General features: G+C 42.6%; 1 protein-coding gene across 1 annotated transcript; it reads right to left on the minus strand.

Moving 5' to 3' along the window:
• Positions 1-6,497: 6,497 nt before the first annotated feature.
• LOC119195310 (voltage-dependent T-type calcium channel subunit alpha-1H-like) lies at positions 6,498-16,804 on the minus strand. Its single transcript, XM_062559794.1, is given in 30 exon segments — positions 6,498-6,554; positions 6,901-7,053; positions 7,289-7,410; positions 7,710-7,788; positions 7,931-7,989; positions 8,083-8,216; positions 8,314-8,423; positions 8,529-8,969; positions 9,050-9,139; positions 9,332-9,457; positions 9,570-9,696; positions 9,801-9,985; positions 10,838-10,906; positions 11,056-11,179; positions 11,391-11,476; positions 11,582-11,668; positions 11,836-11,922; positions 12,021-12,176; positions 12,261-12,366; positions 12,487-12,672; positions 12,932-13,080; positions 13,255-13,386; positions 13,483-13,540; positions 13,673-13,851; positions 14,157-14,249; positions 14,384-14,687; positions 15,077-15,236; positions 15,499-15,587; positions 15,944-16,046; positions 16,669-16,804. Coding segments are annotated over 30 exon segments (3,987 nt in total).
• Positions 16,805-17,409: the final 605 nt, after the last annotated feature.

Below are 17,409 nucleotides of genomic sequence, written 5' to 3' on the forward strand. Positions count from 1 at the left end.
GGCAGCCAATCACACTCACAAGGGAAAACCCACCAGGGCAGGAAGTAAAGTTAATCCAGGGACACGATAGCCAGGAAACTACAGAATATAACAGGAAATGAACACCGCTGTGACGAATACAAACCTTTACTACCAGAGGAGCTTCCCTCCTTCGCTTTCCAGAGCGGTGGCTGACAGCTCAAATTGCAAAGTGAATGTCATCATTTGGCTGCCTCTTGCAGCTAAAGGCAGCTGTCACGCCTTCTTTGCAATTATAAAAGGTTGATTCGGGTGCAAGTGGCTGAAAAAGGGCTTACAGCACGTGTACCAATATTAAAGACATTTTAGAAATAGTAGTAAATGTTGTGATTATATAAAGTGGATCATTTCTAACAGTACATGTTTAAGGCCTTCGTACATTGAAATTCATTCCGTTTGAGAGGTTAAACTCAGCAGTTTTTTGACGATTTCCTTTAGTTCAACCTTCAAATAATAACATAGTCATGTAGTTAACATAATCTTCTAAACTACGTTTACAAATGTTTACATGTTATTGCAAAGGAATACTCAAAACCCTCAAAAACACATTTCCTTGGGGAGGCTGAACGTCATTTGGGGTTTTACAGAAATCCCCCACTGGATTGCAAAGCTAACCAGTGTTTTGGGGAATGTTAGGGATTTAAGCAGAAGGGCACACCTAGTGGTTTGACTTATAATACATGTAGTAATGTTTAGTTGTGGAATTGTAGTTTGTGTGTTATTAGATATTAGTTATTACATTTGCATGTTAGATATAAAAATTGCAATATGAATCAACCACAGTTTAAAGTCCTTGAATTACTGGACACATTAACATCAAGCCACATTGTAAAGTTAAAACCTGGATGATGGACTTTATTCCTTCCTTGATGGAAATCTCCTGTCAGGTACTGAATGAGGAAAAGGATTCACGACAACCCTGGGAAGGGAAATATTTTGATTTTGGAACGCTGATGACTTCAGATGTGATATTATTAAAGTGACACTTCCTTCATCGGAGGTTCAGAACTCCACAGTAAGAAAGTCAGAATGTCCGTACAAACGTCTCAAACTTATCCAGTAGCATTTTCATTGTATCCATTATTTTCAATAGTGATAATTTGGCCATTTTTGGTAGTTAGTGACTTGGTTGTTGTGAGGGAAAACACTGCTGTCTTGAGACAACTTGTAAATGTACACAATATCTAAAGTTACATGTACTCTGTCTCGGTAAAACAATCCACTCTGTTTCCGCATATATCCTGGGATCAACTTTCGTAAAAGGGGATGACCCAACAGACAACTCCAACTTCCAGGCTATACGTCATTCTGTCCAGCATTGCCTACTGTCTTTGTATCATAGCTGATCAGACCCTCCGTTCATCAAATCAGACCTTTAGTTGAGTAAAACGTAACAACAAAATGAGATTGATGTATATTGCCAGTTTTATTGATTTGGACTGTTGATTCATTCCTGACAATACAAGATAATAATTTAATAATCACAAAAAAGAAAAGATGATAGAGAGACTGATAAAACCCAATATGGGCCTTATGCCACAAGAGGTTTTAACGTTGTAAAAGCAGAAGCTTGGATAATAGAATTAGCAATGGCTAAGCTACATTTAGCTTCACACAGTTAAGTCCAATTGCTTGCTGCAAAAAAAGACAAACCATGCTTCCTCCACCCGGCACAACAAAAGAGAAGAAATAACATGAAAGAAAAATCGGACAAAAGTTCAAGTAATCGAAACGTGAACGTTGTCTCTTTTCATCCATCGCAGTGTTTGTGGTGGAATCAGGCTCTTCTGCATGGACACATGAACCGAACTTTGTAGTCAAGGCACTGCCCAGATTTCTGCTTGTTATTGACGCAAACAAATCCATAACCTGGACTGGAGCTGAAAAAAAGTTCCAAGGATTATGTGACATTATGATGATTAGAAAATATCAGAAATTGGTCTTTGAAGTTGAGGAATTGAGAAGTATTAATTCATTATTTTCTGGTGCATCGCATTTTTCTTATCAAGCAACTTACGTGTAGATATTCCCTGTGAGAGATGCTGGGATGCCTGAGGCCGTGGTAACAGCGTCAATGGCCACAGGCTGGTTACAGATTTGTCCTGGGTATTCTGTCCACAGGTCAACCAAAAGCTCCCAGTCCCCGGTTCCACTGGGATCGTCTCGGTCGTACCATGAAGTCCAGCAAACTGCAATGAAAGAGAGATGATGACTGCTGGAGAACAGCAGCTGAAAACATGTGCAATCTGCTTGTAAATATGGAAAGTATCGTAGCAGGGCCATGCAAATACGTTTAAAAAATAAATAAATAAACTGAGTGGTTGGGTGTGTACTTTATGTATCAGGATCGCCCCTAAAAACAATCACTTACATTCTTTGTCCACCGGAATGATGACGTCAGGAGCCACCCGCTGGCTGCTTGCTGTTAAAGATCATTTAGGAAAGATAGACTTTACTGTGACTGCGTATTTTTCTCATTTGTGGTCAAAATTTGGACTTTGGATCTTGAAAAGTAGATATATAGATAATTAACCTACCACAGAACAATCCAGCGAAAATGGCAATGCTTAACTATTAAAGAAAATAAAAGGGTTATATTCAGAAAATAGGGCAAAATGCATGAAGTTAAAAAAATGTATACATTACCAATGTGTTCATGATTGTAGGTGATGGACTTTTATTACTGCAAGGAAAGTTGTCTGCATTTAGTAAAATGAATGAAACGGTGCATTATCAAAATAAGTTCTCCAGAGGTGGATGAACATTCACAGACATTTACAATGTTAAAATGTAAACTGTAACCTCTGTTTGTAATACATTTTAATTTAAACAAACTACCAATGAGAGTGTCAATGATATTGCAAGGATTTGTAAAACGTACCTTTGTCCTCAAAAACAATCAAGTCTCTTCTTCAGCTTCTCCTGTTGTCTACACTCACACATGGTTATGGAAGCTGCTTATATACAGTGTCTGCTAAACCCTCAAGCTTGCTGCATCACATAGACCCCACCCACAGGGAAACATTCAAAACATTTGGCAACATTGTGGACTGGTCTGAGATAGCCCAGGGCAACTTGCAGAGGTTTTGTTGGGACTAAATAAAGAATGTTTGTTTCAACATTAAGTGCTTCAGGTGTACTGAGGAGACCCTACGAGTCGCAGTGATTTGGCTACAAAGATATGTTGTCACCGATGGGAGGGTTGAATGAGAAGTCAATGTTTGGAGATGAAGGCCACTGGTCCCGTCACTTTATTGCTTTATGTGTTTATTTTTGGATGTTACTTAAATGGCTTATTTCTGAACATTGCATGCATGCCATGCTTGCATGCATGTGCATGCATATGGCTCATCCTGACCCTCACAAACTACGAATGACCCAACCAAGCCCAAGTCACAAAGGTCTCCCATCAAACGGATATGATGTTAAACTATCCCAATCCAACCCTCTTCCATGAAGACAGCACAACTTCCCAAGGCCTTGGTGCCCACATGAAAGCATGCAAAGAGGGGAAATACGGCATCATGTGCAGCTGAAGAGAGATGATATTGTTCCTGGATTTTATTTATTTCTGTTAAACCTTTGACTTTTGTTAAACCTCCAAAGACATCCCTGTGAAAGAGCTCATCCATCCAGCTGAAATATTCCAACATTCTGGTAAATAAATCACATGATGACATTTCAGAGCTTTCACTACAGATTCCTTCCACCACACTATTAATGTCTGTTTTACACTGACAGAGGCAGATAAAACAAACTGCATGTTCGTTTTACCAAAAGTTAATGTATCCTGCTCCTCTATATATAATGTGGGTGAATACAATATTTGATTTCATTGTACCAATATTATTATTCAATAGAAAAAAACTGCAGTGAGAAATGTTATTCCAATGTTGGCCAACATTTTTCATAATTGACATCTCGCTAAAAGGGGTCAAAAGCTCAAAGGACACAGAATGTTTGATGGGGGGGTCAGGCAGATTATATCCCCAAACTTGTAAAGCACGTTCTTCAGGCTCACAACAGCTTTTGTGCAGCACCTCTGTGTGTGTACGTGAGTGTGTGTGTTGGAAAGAGAGAGCGAGAGAAAGCGCTGATGTACATTCATATTTAACCTTAATATATACTATTTAACATTCAACACTTTTTACAATTAACATTTAGAATTTAGATTAAACATTTATATTATTTAACAACTTTGTGTTACCGCCAATCGTTACATGTATTTAAATTACATGTATTTACATGAATTTTCATCTAAATGTTTGAAAAAGAGACATGAATATTGTCATGCTTTTTTTTTCATATGATAATGCTAAATGTACCAAAACTGTGGAGGATTTTAGAACGTGCAACATTTTACACACGGCGCCCCATACACTTGCAAAACACACATTGTGCGTCACAAATAAGAGACACAAAAATTGGTTAACAGAGGTTAACACACCTGGTTTAAATACACTGGGAAGTCTCAGGTGAACGGACACAGTAGAAAACAATCAGAAACACGGCAGCCAATCACACTCACAAGGGAAAACCCACCAGGGCAGGAAGTAAAGTTAATCCAGGGACACGATAGCCAGGAAACTACAGAATATAACAGGAAATGAACACCGCTGTGACGAATACAAACCTTTACTACCAGAGGAGCTTCCCTCCTTCGCTTTCCAGAGCGGTGGCTGACAGCTCAAATTGCAAAGTGAATGTCATCATTTGGCTGCCTCTTGCAGCTAAAGGCAGCTGTCACGCCTTCTTTCTGTCACAAAGGTCTCCCATCAAACGGATATGATGTTAAACTATCCCAATCCAACCCTCTTCCATGAAGACAGCACAACTTCCCAAGGCCTTGGTGCCCACATGAAAGCATGCAAAGAGGGGAAATACGGCATCATGTGAAGCTGAAGAGAGATGATATTGTTCCTGGATTTTATTTATTTCTGTTAAACCTTTGACTTTTGTTAAACCTCCAAAGACATCCCTGTGAAAGAGCTCATCCATCCAGCTGAAATATTCCAACTTTCTGGTAAATAAATCACATGATGACATTTCAGAGCTTTCACTACAGATTCCTTCCACCACACTATTAATGTCTGTTTTACACTGACAGAGGCAGATAAAACAAACTGCATGTTCGTTTTACCAAAAGTTAATGTATCCTGCTCCTCTATATATAATGTGGGTGAATACAATATTTGATTTCATTGTACCAATATTATTATTCAATAGAAAAAAACTGCAGTGAGAAATGTTATTCCAATGTTGGCCAACATTTTTCATAATTGACATCTCGCTAAAAGGGGTCAAAAGCTCAAAGGACACAGAATGTTTGATGGGGGGGTCAGGCAGATTATATCCCCAAACTTGTAAAGCACGTTCTTCAGGCTCACAACAGCTTTTGTGCAGCACCTCTGTGTGTGTACGTGAGTGTGTGTGTTGGAAAGAGAGAGCGAGAGAAAGCGCTGAGTCACAATGTTGTTTTACGGTTGTGTTTATTGTAATAACTCGTACTTTCACCCGTGGCCCATCTGCTCAATCCACATATTTCTATATCATCTGTGATTAATAGATATTTAACAAACATTTATTTAATCAGAATTCTTAAAACAATTTCTGCCAGAAATGTTTTTCTCAATCAACCAATTGTCTATTAATTTGGTATAATGGGTTTCCAAAATTCGAATAAAGGTCTGTGGATAATTTAAAGTTATCCGGGAACCTTGAGGGCAGTAGAAATAAGATGGGGACATATTACTGACATGTTACCTTTTCAGTTGATATGTTTTACAAAATGTCTATTTCCAAGCTATGACATATCAATAAATCGTTCAACAACGTTCAAGAAGAACTGCTTTCAAAAAGAACATTACACATACAAATACATGAAGAAATATATACATATTTTTGAAACATTAAAATAGCATAAATCAAGAAGTTTTCTATTACAATAAAACAACTGCTTTCAAAGGAACCGAGTAGCTGAAAAACAGATGTAGAAATATATACACATATCACTTCTTAGAAGATAGAAAAAGGAGTTAAATCAATAAATTAGTCTATTGGAATAGAACAACTGCTTACAAAGAACCATCGGACATAAAAATATATGAAGAAATATATACAAATTCTTAAAACATTGAAATGGCAGCTAAATCAATAAATTGTTCTTTAAGAATAGAACAAATGCTTTCCAGAGGAACATTAAACATAAAAATACATGAAGAAATATATACACATTTTTGAAACATTAAAATAGCAGTTAAATCAATAATTTTTCTATTACAATAAAACAACTGCTTTCAAAGAAACCGAGCGGCTAAAAAACAGATAGAAATATATACACATATAAATTCTTAGAAGATAGAAATAGCAGTTAAATCAATAAATCGTTCTATTGGAATAGAACAACTGCTTAAAAAAACCCATCGGACATAAAAATTCAAGAAATATGTACAAATTCAATGAAATGGAAATGCTTATACTCATAAACCCGAGTCGAACCGCGTGGGGTTAAAATCAACGAACTGGATCAGAAGTTCCTGAGACAACGAGATCAGCCGCAGACACTCCTTCCTCCTTTGGGGGGGACATAACAGAAAAGTAATTTGAATAGAGAATCAATCTCTCTAATAATATGCAAATATTGATATTTAAATCTAAAAGGCTTTCTTTTTTACATGTTTGTAAATTTTATTTCAACAAATCTAAATCTCTCGAATCCACCGTATGAGATCAACATTTTACATGGGGACCTTTCTTCAACAGAGTTTTTCAACCAACAAGAGAAATAAACACGTTTGTATTTATTTTGCCTACAATTAGCATCATCACAATTTTTTTTTTTAAAGAAAATGAAAGCTTTCTTGAGCTAAACATTACCTTTACCTTGTTGCTGTCCTCCATAGCTTGCACGATGACGGCCACAACAAGGTTGGCGAGCACGAACTGGGCGATGACCACAAAGGCGATGAAGTATAGCGGAGAGACCCACGTGAGGTAGTCTGCACACTCTCCAGGACGGCACTGCTTCAAGGTGTCCTTCAGAGGAGCAGAGAGAGGTTCAGAGAGGGAAGAAGAACTCCCCACAGACGAGGAAATCTGGACCGTTTGGTTGCCGTGGTGACTTTACCAATCGGTCCAACCAGAAAGTTAAAAGAGATAAACATCAGTCATCGCTCTCATTTGCTGCAGGAAGTGGATCACCTTCAAAAAACTGGCCAGTTTACGTCCGGTGCTGACGTGTGTGTGTGTGTGTCTGTGTGTGTGTGCATACCATCATAATCACGCTCCAGTTGTCCCCGGTGCACACCAGGAAGAGGGTGAACAGGGCCATGCCGAAGTGCTTGAAGTTGACGTATTCGTTTAATCCGAGGCACAGGTCGTCCACGGCGCATTCTGAGAGAAAACAACGAGCGCGATTTAAGACGCTGACTTCTGCACATTTTGAACATATCGATGGTGCATGATGAGAGTAGACCCTAACCCTAACTCACCATCAGGATGAGCTAAGACAACATTGGCCAACCACACTGAAGTATGTCTGATATAGTTACTACGCTCACTAGCCTGCCCTGTTTAGCTAAGAGCTTTCCTGGTTTCCTTGGCAACAATAGGCTTTGGGTTGAGCTCTGGGACCGCGATCCTTCGCTGTGAGCCTCCGTGCATGCGTTTGTTCTGCTGGCAGTGTGACTGACCTAGATGGCCAAAGAACTCCACTCCCAGCGCCGCGTAGATGGAAAAGAAGAACAGAAAGAGGAGACAAATGTTTCCAACCTGGAATACAAAATAAAGAGTTAGATGCACCAGGCGCAACAAAAGCTACAGCATAGAGGCCGTCAGTTCTGAGCCAATGGGGCCGTTATGTGCGTCCATGATGCATCCATTCTCAGTCTAAGTTGATATAGCAAGCGTTTACCTGCGACAGCGTTTTCATGATCGTTGTCAGCAGGACACGAATCCTTTTGGCCTTCAGGACTAAAGAGAGACGGTGGTGGTGGTCATGAATAACGTTGTGCACATGCATTCAAAACACACCCAGCCATTCTTTTAAAAGGTGTGTGCGCGTACCTTGAGCCAGCCTCAGCACTCTGAAGACTCTCAGGATGGTGGGATTTATGGGAAGTTGCCGTGACACCCTCATCACGTTTAAAACGATGCTCATGATGGAAACCAAGACGACCACAAGGTCCATGAGGTTCCAACTAAACACAAACACGAGAAGACGTGAGTCACTGACTGAAACAAGCAAACAGGGACCCCCCGCCTCCACCCCCCCCCCCCCCGGTTGAAGTGCGTCACCTGTTTCGCAGGAACCTCAGCGCGCCAAACGCCACGAGCTTCAGCAGGACTTCAATCACCAGGATGGAGGTGAACACGTAGTGGGAGTAATCTGTAAGCCTCTTGATGTACTGAACACAAGGACACACACAGACTCCATGTTAGACTCATTTTCGCGGTGGCCCGTGACCGTATCGTGTTTGTGTGTGTGTGTGTGTGTGTGTGTGTGCATTCACCAGAGGTTGTTGGTAGTGCTCGACGGCCATAACCAAAACACTGATGAAGATCAGGATGGCCATGAAGAGGTCCAGCTGCTTGCTGGTGCACAGGGTGTGGATGGACAGGCGCCAGCGGGAGTAGGACGCTTGGTACGGCTTCTCCTCGGGCACCTCGGGAACATCCGGGCCTTCGCACGCACGCACAAATGCAGATGTTCAGATGGTCACACACGGGAAAGGGAGATGGGTCTGTTGCTGCGATCCCTTTCTATCCCCACGCTCCTCACCTGCGCCACGCTGTGGGCGGTTCCTCGCCTCCTCAGCCAGTTTCTTTTGCTGCTTCTGGCAGTCGTGGAAGGTGTCCACCATCACACCGATGAACATGTCGAGCAAGAAGAAGCTCACGATCATGAAGGAGATGAAGAAAACGAGCATCCATTCGTTGTGGTTGACCACGGGCTGAGGGGGAGGAGGAGGAAAGACACGTCAGATGGTAATTTCACTGACACCATGTCAGTGTGAGAACATCAACAGGATACCTGTTGGTCCACTCCGACGGCGTCCAGTCCGTCGTACATGAGGCTCACCCAGCCATCCTTGGAGTACATCACGAACAGCGACATCAGAGCCTGAATGGAAGACACTCCTGGTCTTTATATTAAACTTTGATGTTCATCTGGCTGAATATGTTTTGTTTTTTTATCAACTTGAAAAGACATTTCACAAAAAAACTCTTCTTTACAGCGAGGCCATTTGATGTCTAGTAGCCCGTTACATTAAAATAGTGTCAAATGTAGATTTTTGCAAGCGATTTTCTGTACCTGCGGCAAGCTGTCAAAGTTGAAATCTTTTTGCACCCAGCGGTAGTTGGCCGACAGACAGTCCGTCTTGTTGGTGATGTCCTCGAGGTACTCGCCTCTACAGGTGTGGAACTTCCCCTTGAACAACTGCAGTGTGAGAAGACGACAGAGACGTGTTTCTTTTCTCCCCCACTGTGCCGCTCTCTTCTGAACTCCATCGCACTCACACAACACAGCCTCGCATGCGCTGCCTCGTTACCTGCAAGCCGAGGATCGCGTAGAAAAAGATGAAGGCGCAGCACACGAGCAAGATGTTCCCGACGGGCTTGACGGCGGTGATCAAAGCCTCCACCGCCAGCTTCAGTTTCGGGGCCCGCTTGACCACCCTGAGGGACCCACAAGCAGAAGGTTTGTTAGATGCTCACCCTCACAAACAAGCAACATCTTCACTGTGTAGACGCACAACAACGACAACAAAAAATTGGCCTACCGCAGCGAGCGAAGTGTGCGCAGCAGGCGCAGCACTTTGAGAATGCCCAGCATTTTGCTGTTGCTCGCAGGGGTCAGCGAGATGATGATGTCGACCAAGGAGGCGACCACCAGCGACCCGTCCATGACATTCCAGGCGGAGCGGCAGTAGCTCTCGCTCCCAAAGAACAAGCCGAGGGTCAGGACCTGTTGTCACGGACAGTTAAACAGTAGTATTACCACTCGATATTCCATTATAAATCCGTTTAATTGCCGGAAGTAAACAAAGTTGACCGCGGAAACTAGCCAGCTAGCTGCAGTCAATTACAAGCAAGAAAGCAAGACAGTAGCTCAAGATGCAGAGAGCTTTCTGCTTCGGAAGTAAAACAAAAAGGTGCAACTTGCAGCAGAGAACTGTGCAGAGGAATTCCTCCTAGTGCAAACAGAAGGGAGATGAGTGGCAAACGGACCAATTATCGCTATGCTATGCTAAGCTCGCCGCTAGGCTAAGCTAGCTGCCAGGCTAGCTGCTGGGCTACTTCCATCTCAACATTACCCTGTCAAATGATGGCGAGTAAAGAGCAAAGGGTACGAGAAGAGTCGCTAGCTCAACATGTTCAACATTTTCCACACGGTGGAATTCTGCCTCCAAGATGATCAAATGTATGTAGTTGTGTTTAAATTACAATTAAAAATTAAAGTAACAACTCCTTACTTAAGAAAAACCAACATTGATTTAAAACAACATTGTACCAACAACATTCGTTAATCGCGATCAATGAATTTCAAAATGTGCGATTAATTAGTTAATTTTTTTAAACCTATCGACAGCCCTAATTACAATACTAGACCGTAGAAATAGTTATGAAATGCTCTGATGCTTATAGTTACAATTAGTAAATACTATAAGGAGACAAGGCATTTTAAGCAGGTTTGTAATCCATCATAGACATGAAATGAAGTGTTGGTGAAAATCTTTTATTACTTTTATTAATTAGAACCAACTTAAAATGTTAGTTCATGATAAGAGTTCCATTTCCCAGTGACTTAAGATCTTACCTTCAAAAGCATCTCTACCATGAAAACTGCAATGAAGACGAAACCAGAGATGTTCAGGAACATTCTCTCCTAAGGGGCAGAGTGAGATTCACTTCCAACCTGCTTGTATCTTTATTGCATACAATCAAATTCATATTACATATTAATTGTGTCATGAAATGCATAATATCCAGCTTGACTGTGTGTGTGTTTCTCAGTGTGCAGTTTAGGGCGCTCACCTTGCTTTCAGGCTCTATTCCAGGCCTCTCCATTGCAATGGTGATACAGTTTAGGAGGATGAAGAGCAAAACTGTGTATTCGAACAGATTGTGAGACATCACCTTCTTGCAAAAGAGGCGGAACCTAAACACACACACAAACGGAACACACACACAGACACACAAACATATAGAAAATCATTGATGGTAGCCCGCCATCCATATAGGACTTGCACATCTCTAGTCAGGAAACATAACTGTAGACACATCCCAGACACAACAAGTGCCAAATGAAGAGAATGATGGATGAAGTCCTGCTTTGTGTGTGTTCATGAGTGTGTGCGTGTGAGCCTTACTTGTTCTGGGGAGACAACACGTAGAAAGACCACTCTTCACGCTTTTTGCACCAGCGCAGCGCCGTTGGTTTTCGGTTCTGAGATCTCTGCAAATTATCACAGATCAGGCGCCTCATATCTCATGTCCAAATCATTAGCTTTAAAAGGTGCTGCTTAGAGTTAAGGCAATGAGACCGACACCAGGAACTCACGTTTTCATCATCGCCGTTGGCATCTGCAGAATTGTCTTCAGGGGTCGGGGAAGAGGTCGCAGAGGCAGAGCTCTCGCCAAGTGTTCGCTGAAAAAAAAATGAAACAATAACATGGCATGGGTGTCAATGTAAAGTATGCGAGTTTGCTACACTTTGAAGCCTCGTGTCCAAATCATGAGCAGAAATCTCAAAAAGACGCTTCTTAGAATAAAGGTAATGAGACACAGGCCGCGTTATAGCTGTGAGGAACTCACCGTTTCCTCATTTCCGTTTCCATCCGTAGAACCGTCCTCCGGGGTCGAGGAAGAGGTCACGGCGGCATTGTTCTCGCCAAGTATTCGCTGGAAAAGAGTTTGGCATGGGTGTGGAATGTGGATGGAAAGTATGTGAAAGTATGCCACATCGGGTAAGAGCCCTTGGAGAAGCAAGCGGTCCTCACCCTGTCTTGGAAGCCCTGAAGCACAATACCCACGAGGATGTTGAGAAGGACGTGCTTTCCCGTCACGATGACCACAACAAAGTAGATGAAGGCCCACGGAGAGGAGGCCGCCATGATGGCGTACATCACCCTGTTCCAGTCCTCCTCCGTCAGAATCTGGATCAAACATAGAGATCAGCAGTTTGAGACACAGAATTTCACGACGGTGAAACACAAAATCAGGTAGTCAGACGAACCGACCTGGAACACGGTAACCATGGACGAGAGCAGGGTGTCAAAGTACTTTCTGTCATTGATTATTTTCCCGGTGTGTAACCCTTGACCGAAGAGATGCATGCCCACGAGACTGCAGGGGAAGAGGAAAAAAAGGGGGGTGACAGTCACTAGAATGTGTGCATTGGGTGGGTGGCGGCCACATGTCTCCAAGCAGACACGTGGGCCAACGAGGATCGCTGCGCGCACATGCCTGAATACAAAGATGACAAAAAGCATGAGCATGCAGAGTGAAGCGGCCTCCTCCATGGCCTTCTTCAGCACCAGCAGCTGTGTCCTTAGGTAAGGAAGGTAGTGGAGCAGCCTCCCAAACCTCAGCAGGCGGAAAGCTCGGAGGACCGACAACCTGCTGTCTGCTTTGGTTATCGTCTCCGAAAGACTAGAAAACACAAGCAAACACATCTCAATGAGGCGTAAGTTAGAAAGACCATTGCTTTATGTTATCATCATGAGATTTGATCACTTTTTGAAAAAATGCTATATGAATAAAGTTGGACTGCACTTTTGGAACAGCTGATTGTTCGACCCGGTTGTTCTAATGAGAATTGAACCCCGAACCAATAACATTGTGATATAATGTGAAAATCAACGATGCCCCACATAGGACAAAAAGGTGAGGCCAAAAGAGATCATTTTACCTGATGATGACGATGACAAAGTCAAACAAGTTGTTTCGGTCCACGAAGTACGCCCACTTGAGACCCATCAGTTTCAAGAGCATCTCCACCACAAAGATCACGGTGAAGGTGATGTTACTGATCTGCAACACGGTGGTCAACTCGTTCGGCTGCAGGAGAAGAGGATGGAGAGAAGGTGAAGTGAGGAATGATGATGATGATGCAAAGAGAGGAAGGGAAGTCAAAGATACATTTTTTAAACCTGATGAATCGTGTTCTATTTTCTCATCACGTTGCACTAAGATCATCTAAAAGAGAGCCGCCAGAATGCTTTCGCCTCTCACCTGATTATGATGCTCGATGGCCAGGGGGAGAATGCTGAGGAGAACAGCGAACATGATCAGCCGGTCAAAGATTTGACTTTTGACGACTTTCTCCAGTCTCGTCCTGAGCTGTCCCCAAATGTGACTCCCAACCTAAAGAGATGACACGCCGCAGGGGGGTAACCACTGGTTAGCGAGTGACCGTTGCTGCTGCTGGTTGCGGCGCAGTAGGTTTCCAACAAGTCTCACCGCTAAGTCGCCAGTCCTGCTGTCGTCAGACCTTCTGTCGTCGTCATGGCGGCGCACCCTGTCGCGTTCAACAAAAGCAAGTAAGAAAGAGAAAATACCTGAAAGTCATCCAGAATTATCAACTGCAGGTTTGACCAGAAATACCACCAACGTGTTTCAAATTACTTTCAGGCTGCGGACAGTGACCGACCTGTTGGATGCACGCCGCCTGATGACCGCCAGGCAGCCGGTCCACTTGGAGCGGAGCCATCTGTCCAACACGGCGCTATCCTCCCTCCTGGTTCCCTGTATCCTCAAGTGCTCCAGGTTGTCCGAGAACTGGGTGGCGATGACGACGGCGCACACGTTCATCATGATGAAGGAGCCCATCTGGAACCACAACAAGTTGGGGTTTTTGGTGGTTGTGAGTTTTATCTATGAGAGTTTATCCTCTGTATATACATATACACAGCATTCTGTTTTTTAACATTACTACATGCAAAACAATTGTGAGGACCCGGTTTGCTCCTCAACATAGAATACAGCTCAAATCTAAAGTTTACAGAAAGCCTGTTTATTTGAAGAAATACAAAGAATGTAGCAACCCAGAACAGACAAAACGCACCTGTATGGAATAACACATAAATATAAAGGAACAAGGTAAAATGCCACGGTCGTTAAGAGTGGATACTCACAATGGCAACGAATATGAAAAAGAGGAAAGTCCAGAAGGAATGCACGTTCATGACATAAAACATGATGTTTGACCATCCTTCCAGTGTGACAACCTACAGGTGGAGACAAAGAGGACAAAGGAATAAAACATAGTGCTCCGTTAACAGACATGGCGACCATTGAGTCACAGATGGATAAAATGGACGAGAGGATGCATTGTTATACTGATAGATGGATGGATGGATACCTGGAATATGCTTATCCAGGCGTAGGCGATGTTATCGAAGTTGGTGGCCCCGTTGTTGGGGTTCTGGGCCCCGCCCCGACAGACGTTGTAGAGCACGTTCCAGTTGACGCAGGCGTTGGTGGCGGCCCCCGTGAGGCCAAACACACTTGGCGAGGGAGGGGCCAAGGAGCAGGTTTGGTCGTTTTTTCTTTTGGGCGGCACCTCGCTGCATTGCTGGCCGCTCTTGCCTTCGGTGGAACACAGGAACGGTTGGAACTCACCGTACTTGGTGACGTAGTACGGGCTCAAGGAGACGTTGTACATCCTGGTGTGAGGAAAGGAATGACGTAGAGTGGAGAGAAGAATAGTTTAGTGACACATATACAACAGAGACAATCATTTGGAAATGTGAAGATAAATCAAAACCTAATGTTCGAAATCCTGGGATTTGTTGGGAAATGGATTGTAGTCTGGGGACAGTTGTTCTTATCTGATGCTCTTTTAAACATAACTTTGAGTTAGTGCCTTTATTCAGCATTTTTTTAATATTACGACATATTTTGGCGTTCAAGCAACAATTATTTTAATAATGATAATTTAATAAAATCTATAGATCAAACTACCAAAGTCAATGGATCAATGAACCGATCATTTGATAACTGAAGTGGGGGCCGGAGAGAATGACTGGATGAACAGAAGCAGCAGCATCCTTACGCAATGGGGTCTTCTCCCAGGAAGCAGCGGTTGTGCAGACGCCCCGCCCACAGCTGGACCCCTACCACCCCGAAGATGTGCACGACAAACATGTAGAGGCAGAGCACGTTACCCAGCATGGGGAAGATGATCAGGAGCGCTGACACGATGTCACGCATACCTGCAAGGATGAAGACAAAAGACGATGTGAGTTGTTATTTCTGACCTTCTTCATTCTTAAAATCAACTTTCTTAAATATCTTTTAGTCGGACCAGTAACAGAAGAGCTACCATGATCAGTTTTCACAAGGTTATATTTTTAATAAAATAAAAATAGGCAATAGTAAAGAAACAGTCTGCTTTGGAAGGATTAATTTGAGTCCCCAATAGAGTCAGGTTAAAAGGTGAAAACCAATAAACCCAATTTCAGGACGTGGACTTACTCGGTACTCTGCTGATCAGTCGCAGCGGCCCGAGCACCTGAGAGACTTGTAGGTGGAGGCCAAGGTAATCCATAAAGTAGTCAAAAAACCTGAGGGGACAGAAACAGAGCGAGGGGTCTTCTTTAATGTCACAATATGCACAAAATGTAAATGTACACACATTCTAATACTTGATATGAAACCATTCTGCTCATGAATAAGCCAACAGCGGATGGTAAGAAAAACCAAGATACGTTCTTGAAACTATTACTGACATGTTAATAGCGAACTGCACGAGGACAGCAGGAAGAGTCGCCACTGGCTGGAATTCTGCCTTAAAGATGATCAGTGTCTAAAATACACGCTGTGTATAACTGCGCAAATCTGGCATTCTCCTACGGTGGCCGATGTTTTCCATCAGCAGACAAAGGGGAAAACAGAGTGAAAGTCATGGAGGGATACTCACTCTCCTAAGTTGATGAGTAGATCCAATCTGTTCCATGGGTTGCTGAGGTAACTTCCTTTGTAGCCATACAATCCCATGGCGAACATTTTGCTTAACATCTCAGCTACGAAAAATACGACTACAATGGAATCCAAAATCTGAGGACACATAATAAAAGAAATAATAAATCCCTGTTAAACAAAGTGAAAACAACAATGCTTATGCTAACTCAACTGGCTACAATGCTTTTGGAATCACTCATCGGGTGTTGTTTCACTAACACAAAAGATGGAGACCTTTTAATTGTATTTTAAACATAAAAGAGTGCACGTATCAATCCAACCTTAAGCTGAAAGCTCCTCTCCTGACCGGGCACGTAGATGCCCAGACTCACACAGTCGAGGAGGATCACAAGTATGGACACATACCGCAACCACGTGGAGGAAGAGGTTAAGGTCAAAACTCATACATGTTCATCTATTGGTAAAACGTATCAACAACACAAGATCAATGTTTACTTATGAGAAAGACCTGGGACTAACAACGGCCCAATTAAACAGTGTTAAACAATGTCTTAATAGCAGCAGGTGAGCGTAGCCTTTGCTCTAAAACATACATGACGGTATATGCACCCAAGCATGTGTTATTTCTGACACATATTTGGGCTTGCCGGGTGTCAGACGAAGGTTGAACTACCAGCAGTAACAAAGGATATGGGCCACAGGCCACTTTCAGACACCAATTACGGGGGCTTGATGTTTGATTGAAGCAGCCCAAGACCACCGGGGCCAGATCCGGGTATGGCAGCTGCTCCTGCTCCTCGGGGCCCGGGTGGGGGTCGGGACCTCCTTGAGGTTGTATAGTGAGTGCCACCTCACGCATGATTGAGTTACTCTGGAGGGAGGTCAAAAAGAGAGAAGTGATGAGAATAATGGGCCAAAATGAAGAAAAACAGTAATATATTTTGTATACTGCTAAGTTGTTTAGCCGACTTCATGACAGTGCATTCATAGTAGTTTGTGAGCTAATCGTCCTTTTCATTATTGAATTATACATTAATTATATACAGAGAAGCATTTATTTAATTTTGTTAAAGCAGATAGAAATATAGCAATACTAGCAATAAGACAAAAAAACATGGTAAATTAATAGTATAAGAGTAGAAGTAGAGTAAGAGTAAGTAGAATAGTAAATTAGTTTTTTTAGACACCAACATTCCATCATTCCAAAAGTGTCCTGGTTGATTTCATGTATAAAAATAGTATCAGCTGACAGGAAGTAAACAAACACATGCAGCTACCAAGCAACGCTGTTCAAATACTGCCTGATACATACATGACAATCTGTCATTTTAATGCACATAATTAGGAATAACAACAAGTGTTGCCATGGAGGTAGTTCAGATCATCTGAAAATCACTTTTAAATCAATTAAAATCAGCTGACAGGAGGTAAACATACACCAAGCAACCAAATCAAACAGTGCAT

Source organism: Pungitius pungitius, chromosome 20 (assembly GCF_949316345.1).
Source record: "Pungitius pungitius chromosome 20, fPunPun2.1, whole genome shotgun sequence".
In the NCBI taxonomy this organism is placed as follows: Eukaryota; Metazoa; Chordata; class Actinopteri; order Perciformes; family Gasterosteidae; genus Pungitius; species Pungitius pungitius.